The sequence below is a fragment of the Passer domesticus genome, chromosome 3, assembly GCF_036417665.1.
Source record: "Passer domesticus isolate bPasDom1 chromosome 3, bPasDom1.hap1, whole genome shotgun sequence".
Lineage (NCBI taxonomy): Eukaryota > Metazoa > Chordata > Aves > Passeriformes > Passeridae > Passer > Passer domesticus.
This window is the reverse complement of record NC_087476.1, coordinates 30,516,950-30,525,802: the sequence shown is the minus strand read 5'-3', so window position 1 is coordinate 30,525,802 and position 8,853 is coordinate 30,516,950. Positions and strand designations below refer to the sequence as shown.

The window sequence follows — 8,853 nt, the reverse complement described above, 5'->3', positions numbered from 1 at the left end:
GGGAATAAGAAAATTTCTTACATTTTTTAGAAGAGCAGATACTGTACTTCAGCTGTCTCACAAATCTCAGGGCCTTTTTCCTACCAGATAAAAAGAAGCAAAAGAGGTCAAAAAACCAGTCTCAAGCTGCCCGTGAGAAGCTTGTTGGTGCTTCCTGTTCCCAGCAATTACAGACTTTATGTGCCTTTTGAGACTAGGTACAGAGCAACTCAAAATATTATTTGTGCCACCAACTTACTTCTTCTGTTCTGGTTAACTCCTACAGAGTCACCTGTCAGAAAGTAAAACAGAGTCACAGACAGAACCAACTAGGTTGGAAAAGACCTTTGAGATCATCAAGTCCAACCTGTGACCTAATACCACCTTGTCAACTAACAGTGCATGGTATCACTTTGACAAGCCCTACTGTTTCTGATACCAAAGCAATGAAGTTGGGCCAAATCCCTTGACCCTTCAGGAAGATGTGCACTGCATCTATAAGGCTTCAAGGAGTGGCCACTTCTTTTTGAGGCTTTCAATCAAAAAGATAGGGGCCAAGCAATTATGCCATAATTTTTTCCCTGGGTATCCCTTTTTGGTCCCCCCAGCTGAACAGAGGCACCATTTATGTTCCTTCCTTCCTCCCTCCCCCTTTATGCTTCCCAAGCTTCTGCTCTGCTGTTTCTGACTTACTGGTTTACCCATCACAGAGCACCTGGCTTCTTTAACATCGTACGTGAAGCTTTATCAGAGCTGATGCAAAAAACTCTTTTACACAACATAGAATTTGAGATTAAATATACCCACCTTTACATCCCCTTAAAGTTAATCTCACAGGCAGGGCATGTGGCAGACCATCTACAAAGAAAAAAGCATGGGCAAGTTGTATGTGAAAACTGCTCCATTAGAAAAAGCTGCCTCTGTAGCACTGGCTGCTAACAGCCATCCAGTCCTTCTGACCTGTAGTATGAGGAATCACTCCAAATACATTCTCTATCTGGTTCAGAGCTGCATTCTCAGCAGCTAAGAAAGTATTTTTTAAGCATTTATTTTTATTTTAATTGCCTTTTTTTTGGGGGGGGGGGGGGTGGTGGGTTTTTTTGTTTGTTTGTTTGTTTGTTTGTTTTGTGTTGCCTTGCCATTCCTATGCACTCAAGGGTTGAAGGGTTGCTAACTTAATCTCTGTCACTGGACAGACCTTGTCTGTCACTGGAAGAAATGCACCCCTTTCTAAAACTGGAGGATGCTGTTCATGGGCTCTCTCTTTTGCTGCAGCTTTAACAGACAGCAGCCCAAGCATAATGCTCCTGGCCTTGGCTTCTAACTTTGCTCGGCAGCTAATGTTTAGAAAACATTTCCCTCTAAGCTATCTCTCACTCTCTGAACTAGATAGTGTTAGATCTTTTTTGTTCTTACATGTTAGTGTAATATTACTACATTTTTCCCTCTGTGTGGATACTCTTTCTGCAGTACACAAATACAGTTATCAAACAGACTTTTAAATAAATCTTTTTGGTATATACTGTAACATTTAGTTGAAATGCTATTTTACAATATTTTCTGAATTTGAAAATCTTAATTTTTGATTTAAATTGCATGGCAGGAGTTCTTAAAATATCTAGGATTTTCTTACTGCCCTCTGTATGAGCTTGTTCTAAATGGAATTTTTATTCTGCCTTCCATAATCACTGGTCTAGTATGGACATGGGCACCTTGGTTCTGTGGAGACCTGCTGCAATGAAGCAGCCTAGACCAGTCAGACCAGACAATGGGAAGGTGCTGGAAATGCAGATGTGATAGTGTTGCTATACTTCCTGAAGAGTAAGAGTCTGGAACATGAGACATCTTCTCTATTAAAAATTCTGTGTATAGGTGTTGGCATAAACTAAAAAAAAAATTCAGCATCTTGCTTTGGCTCAGGAACTTTCATTTGGCTGTAGCTGAAATAGGGTGACAAGGTTCAATACAGAAGATATTTCCTTCCTGATACTTGTCAGTGTAAAAAACACTTTGGGAACCAGGAGAAGATGAAATCATCTTATGCCATTTAAATCCCCGAGGACCTCACAAATGCTTTTTGAATATTTATATTCTGCTCTGTCTGTATTTATGCAATATCTCTGAAATGGGGAATTACACCTACCCCCATTTAATTAATCACAAAATTATGAGTGCAGAAACCCATAACCAGGTTCTCAAAGTCACACAGTATATCTCACTGACATAAATGAGAGGGAAATGTGGAAAAAAAGACTCAGTCTTCACTGAAATGAATTATTTAAGACTTAGTGAAAATCCACACAGAAGGTGATACCACACAGCCTTTCACTACAGACCACTGCTTTACCATGTGGGCCACTACTGAATTGTAACTGCATTTTGGCAGGGCTCTAAAGCTGTAAACATGCTAAAAGTAATCAGAATAAATAATTCCAAGTTGTTCAATGGGCATTCTAATAATGAGCTCCTGCTCATCACCTTTTGAAGGCAATTTTTCTAGAGGCAATCTAAAAATTTCTGTGAAATTCTTAGATGTCACTCTTCTAGCAGCAAGCAGCTGAAACCTCCAAAAGACCTGGCTCTTGATAATGCAGTTCTACTACCAGATGTAAACATACAGCTGTATATTTGCCTTATCTGAATTTCCATATTGATAAATTGCAGTCTACAGATTTTGACAACTTTATGCCCTTTCCCTCAGCACCTTCTAAGAAATTTTGACTTGACAAGGCAGAATGTGTAAGGTTTTATGTCCTAATTCAAAACTATGGCTTCAAAACATACCAGTGACTAGAAAATACCTAACTAAGGAGCATTTCATTAGACCAGGGTCTGCAGCTGAATCATTAGCATCACCTAGAATGCAGTTTCCCCTCCTGTCTCTGCACTCCAGGAGGGAGTTTGGATCACAAAATTTGGAAGACCATTTGATCTGTGTGACATGTCTGCCACACACAACCTCTTTCATAAGCATGGTATTTAACTACCAGCATACATGGTCATTCCTGCAGACACTGAGGAAATTCATACATGACCTGTGCATTTTCTTCTCCTAGAGAGTAGCCAATGGACTAGAAGAAGTATTGAGACTACTCTTGATAGTTGTTAGAAGAGTTTTTAATCACTTACAACAACCAGAATCACCTGGCATGAGAAAGAAATCTTGTCCTTTGACAACAGTAAACTTTCTTGCAGATTGCTTTCTGCTATGCTTGCAGAATTATAGTAGGGCATGATGGAATGAGTGTTTGGGGTTTTAAAGGAAGACTGCTGTGACTTTCTTCATTTAAGGCAAAAGAAGAACAAAAATCCTATAACTCTTTTCCCTTGAGATAAATGGGCTGTAGACAGTGGAGTAAATGACTACACAGGAGCTGCAAACAGACAACTTCATAGAGGACAAGTTACAGGCTGTAAGTAAAACCTTGGAGGACACAGAACAGCCACTGAAAGACCTCTCTGAACTTGTCTTCTGTGTCTCTTCTGTAACCCATATCTGGGTTAAACCTGCCTTCTGAGAAAACAGGCAGCCAAACTGTATATGTAATTTTTCTGATAATTATGAAAACATGAGGTCATGAAGCTCTGTTTTTTCCTGTACACTCACAGCAGTTCTGATGCCTCTCTAACAAAAAGGTTAAGGCCAAAAGCTTCTTCCTCTGCCCAAAAAGAGGGACATAAATTTGCATTTGAATATAAAATTTAGAACATTTACTCATCACAAAGAAAAGAACTGTGTGATTATATGACAGGGATTATGAGTTTAATAATCTTTGCTCTTCTCCTGCATGACATATATATAAGTCAGTACTGCCTTCTTAAGGGAAAACCAAGAGTGAACTTCAGCTGATTTATTTATGTATTATAATCCCAACACTCAGCAATGAGTTTTTAAAAGGCAGCAGTCCCTGGGAAAGGAATCCAGCACAAAACTTGTCTGACCTAGCATGCTCTACCTCATTCCTGAAATCTTGGCATTTATGATCCCCGTTCATCAGAAACACCATAAATGAAATATTTTAGCATGTTCTTTTGCTGCCATATTTTCTGTCCTCTAGGGGGAGACTAGCAATGCTGGACTTCATTTATTTCTCAGGATCAGAAAGGAAAAGATATCCTAGTATTAGACACAGTGGTCAATGCAGTGAGATTAATAAAGTTGAGGGCTTTTTGCAACAGAATGAAAAATTCTGTATTTAAACAGATCACTTCCACCACACAGAATAACATGCCTTTTGTTCAGAGATTTACCATGTTTAATTAGTCATTTTTTCAGTATCTTAACCATGTATTCAGTTAAATAAAGTAATAAACAAAAGTGTTCAAAGTGAGGCAATACTGTCTTTATGTTATTATTAAATTGTGATCATATATCTGTGGGACATGGAAAACTAAAAAGAAGTACATAATCTTTGCTTCTCTAGCAAAATTTTAGTGCCAAATTCTGCTCTCAGGTAAATTTTTGTAAAGCATTGTTCATAACCGCATCACAATAGAAGGGCATGTTCATGGTTTTAGAAAGTGCCAAAGGTCAGTAGTTGTTCTCGTATCTTAAAGGCTCGGCACACACCAAGTGGAGCCCTGGCGCCTGACTCGTATCTCCCTGCTGCCCTACTACATGCAGCCACAGCATCATTCCTCTCCAACACACTGATTTGATTTCAACAGATAATAATTTGGCTATTTTTTTTAAACTTCAATTTGCCTGCTTCAACAAATGAGAGCACAATTTGGCTGCTTTCTTAGGGAAAAGGAAGCCAACCAAACATGACTTTCACCAGGCCTCAGTTTTTGGCCCCAGATTTCAACATACACTATTACAGCAATCAAAAGAACCATAGAAATTACTTATTTTACTGTTCCTTAACACGTATCACACAGTCCTGCAGCAAGCAGAATCACAGATGAACCTCAGAACATACAGAGAGCACAACTACTACACTGGACATGAAAAGGAAATTTTATTAAACATGTTTACATAACATGAGTTGGAAGTTCATTTAAAAGCACAGGGGAGTGTTAAGACAAGTGGTCAAAATAGAAAGATACTATCGAATTATAGCTAGTTGGTTTTTGTCCACTAAGACAGAACAGGATCTAGTAGTAGTGCACCAATGCTTGAGTTCTTCCTGCTCAGCAGGTCGAGCAGTAACCAATCTGTGCCCTATGGAAAGATGGGCAGAATAATTCCCATGTGTTGAGTAATAATAAATAGTTCACTTGGTGCAGGCAGTATGTCTATGAATTAAAACCTAGTGTGTACACAGTTTCTACATGTGTTACAGCCCCACAGTAGGAATCTACACCAAAATAGTTATTAGAAGGAATTTGGTCCGTACTACATCACGTTTTCCATAGGGTAAAAAATAAAGTCCATCTATAGACATTTAGCACCAGACCCACAGACCTAGCCTGGCTAAAACCTGCAAAATGTCTATAAGAAAAATGGATGGCTTAGATTTCTTGGTTACTTCAGTATAGTAATTACGAGCAAACTGTACAAGTACATGCAACATACAAGCTGGCCTATGTGGAACTAACATACATTATTAAATAACCTTTTTTCATCTCTTTTTACAAAACGTGCATGCAGCTTTGAACAGTTCCAAGTCATGCTGCTCTATTTGTGTGATCACAAAATTGAATGGCCTGTAAAAGGAGGGGAAACATATCAATGCACCTGCAGGAATCTGCAGTTCTTCGCACATTTACAGAATATCACAAGGGATTTCAAGGCCAAGAACTCAAATGAATAGAAAGCAAATTGAAATTTGATTTTTTTTTCTCCAAAAAGTAAGATATCTTGCGTTAAAAAATCAAGCCTTGTGCTTGCATCAATCTCAAAGAAATGTAAACTAAAATTTGGTAAAAACATTAGTAAGTGCAGAATATTTCAACTGGAATCTCCAGTGAAACATTGAACAACTCATACCATGCTCTATCCAGGGCAGACAGGTGCGTCTGAAGCGACACACATCAGAGAAGCCTGGGTACAGCTGAAAGTGTCATATGCTCAATTCATTCCTGGTCAACATTTTGGGAAGTCAAATATACATTTATACACAGAAACGTAAGTATTTCCTCTCCATTTCTAGGAGGAAAATTGCATTACCAGTAACATATTCAATGTCAAAATTAAGACTAAAGCTGCTTTATACCAGTCCCCAGCAGTAGTTGCAGAATTCTTCAAAATTCTTCCATGCAAAACATCATAAACAGAAAAGTTATTTTATATATATATATAATGCAAACATATTTGCTTTTTACAAAGAAAAAGTGGCACTGTGATGATTTTTATTTTTAAGAATATAACTTAGATTGGTCATTTGTTCTGGGTTCCCAGTACCAGAACTGAGGAACAATTTGAACTTGCTGGAATTGTAACTGTGGCTGTTGAACATTTTAACGATGCTTACAGAGATATGCTTCAGCCCTTTTTTGTTTGGTTTAGAAAAAGAAAGGAAGGGTCTCTGTTCGCATTGTGAGGACTTCTACAAAACTAGCAGAATCACGTGGCAAAAAACTAGTGGAAGTGACAAGTACAGAAAAACTGCTGAAACACCAGGAAGGTAACACTGCTTGAGGGCTCTCTCAAAATGTGGAAAAACAACATTTTTAACAGAGTGAGAGCTTCCAGTTTGGGTCATTTTTGACTTAGGTCGAATCTAAATGTCCCTCTCTTTTTTTCTTTTTCCTTTCTTTCTTTTTTTTTTTTTTTCATTATAAGCATCAGTGGTATCTGCTAATAGATTAGCTGTATGTGATATACCTTTGTTCTGTCAATTTAAGCCATCTCTCAACAGACAGACATACGTTTGGATAACTACTACAAGCAAAAACGGAAGTGATTGTCTCTCTCCAACAGTGTTTTGTTGATCATGTGAATATCTGGTTCCAATTGTTATCCTGGGTGATGGTTTTGAATAGACAGCACCTGCTACTATGATCTAATGCAGGGAGGCCCAGTTGAACTTTCCAGAGATGACTGGGAAGCCCTACGTGTCAGGGGAGTCAATGTTGGATCCACAAGTGATGAAGGTGGAAATAATTTATACCAGCCTATTACCACGCTGGACAGATCCAGTTCCTCCAGAAGGATCTGGGCAACTCCCATGAAGCATTTGTGGTCCATTCGGCCATAGTCTCCCCAGACTATTACCTGGAAGAACATAAAATTAAGGTTCATTATTGTCCTCAAATCCATGCTTATACAGGGTTATATACTTAAACCTGTGCTTATGTATGTTCACTCTTGCTGTTATATGTGTTACCATAAGGAAAATGTTACTCTCAAGAGTGAATGACTGCTTCCCTTTCATGGAAAACCCTCATGGCAGGACAGGAAGAAGAGTCAACAAAAGAGAAATGTTTAATGTAATAAGACATTTTGCAAGTCTGAAACCACAAGCCACAAGGATGTCTGTAATGGTATTTATAAAATTAAATTCTTAGTGAGTTGGAATGGATTTACACATACTCGTTAAATTTAAGTAAACATGCAAGTGATTCCCTAAATGACAGCCTAGAATAGGATTAAGAAGAAACTGACCTGAAGGACTTTACCCTGTGGACTTTCCTCGAAAACCAGTGTCTGTTGGTACAGAGGATCAAGCGTCTTCCTTGCAATTCTTGTCTTCTTCTTAGCTATACATGCTCCATTTTCCAGTAAATACACTTTAACATATGGAGCTGCAAACAGAACATCAAGAATGTTATGTTTGGACTTACAGTGCACATCTGAAATGGAGGACAAAAGCCTTAAAAGGAAGCAGAGTACAAAGAAAATTACACACATTATTTTCATTTTATCTTTGCAATTGTATAATTGTATGAATACAATTATATTCTTTAAAAAGATGACACAGCCCACAAGAAATCAATTTGATTTTTATAAACTTTGAATGTAATGATCCAAGATCTTACTAACAACAATTATACTTCATGTCAGTCATTTTAAAAACATTTTTCCAGGAGTTAGCTGTCACTGACAGCTATTTTGGATTCTCTATAAATGCTTAGGGGTCAGAGATAGTTCAAAGCAAAAGGAATCTTTAAGACTCTACCGCTCCAATGACACAGACACAACTTGCACTTTCATCTCTAGCTCTTAAAGAGATTGCAAAGTACCATTTTCACTAAATGTTATCTAAAAGAACTGTTCCATATTTTACAATAAGCAGTCATTGGGGTATTGATTCTAAATCTCCTCTAATAATTGTTCCTATAGATAAGTAGAACTTCAGCAAATGTCCTTATAAAATGATACAGTATTATTACAATATGCATTATGTAAATTATTGACACTGACAGAAACACTAGCACAAGCTGCTCCCTTCTTGAAGCATTGTTGCGTATAGTTTTTTTTCATACCTGGGGTAGATTTGGAGCCAGGTTTTTGTGTGAGGCCACGGGCTCTAATGACTTCTACTTCTAACTGGCCTTTTTTATCCACCATTCCAATCTGGATGTCACCTGGGAGGGAGAAGAAAATAGCCCACATTTTAGAGAAGCAGTACAGCACAGGAGAGAAGGTATAAGAGTGAGAAAGACTAGTTTTATATTATTCTTCTGCATTACTGTGCTTGTTGTGTCTCCTGATGATCCCTTTAGCTTCTCCATCCTTAAACAAGGACTAAATAATATATACTTAGGGAGCGTGGTTCCCTCTCTAGGTATACAGTTCATACTGGCTAAAAAGAGGCATCTTTTTCTTCAAAAGTCTCCAACAAGCACACAGGTGACAATTTTTCAATTTTTATCAATATTCCACACACATTTTTGGTGTGACTAAAATGTCACAACATGTTAAAAAAAGAAACTGTTTTCATTTCTAAACAGTCAAACTTGTTTCCTTGCCTGAGTTTTGACAAATGA

At 37.9% G+C, this 8,853-nt stretch overlaps 1 protein-coding gene across 50 annotated transcripts in view; it reads right to left on the bottom strand.

Moving 5' to 3' along the window:
- Window positions 1-4,923: 4,923 nt before the first annotated feature.
- Window positions 4,924-8,853, bottom strand: part of RIMS1 (regulating synaptic membrane exocytosis 1) — a 305,873-nt gene continuing 301,943 nt past the window's right edge. For all 50 annotated transcript variants that reach the window (XM_064412406.1, XM_064412356.1, XM_064412378.1 and 47 more), the window contains 3 exons: window positions 8,350-8,451; window positions 7,529-7,668; window positions 4,924-7,138 (listed from right to left, as the gene is read on the bottom strand). In XM_064412406.1, the coding sequence (XP_064268476.1) occupies window positions 6,920-7,138; window positions 7,529-7,668; window positions 8,350-8,451 (461 nt within the window). In that variant the 3' untranslated portion in view covers window positions 4,924-6,919. The remainder of the gene's footprint in view (window positions 7,139-7,528; window positions 7,669-8,349; window positions 8,452-8,853) is intronic.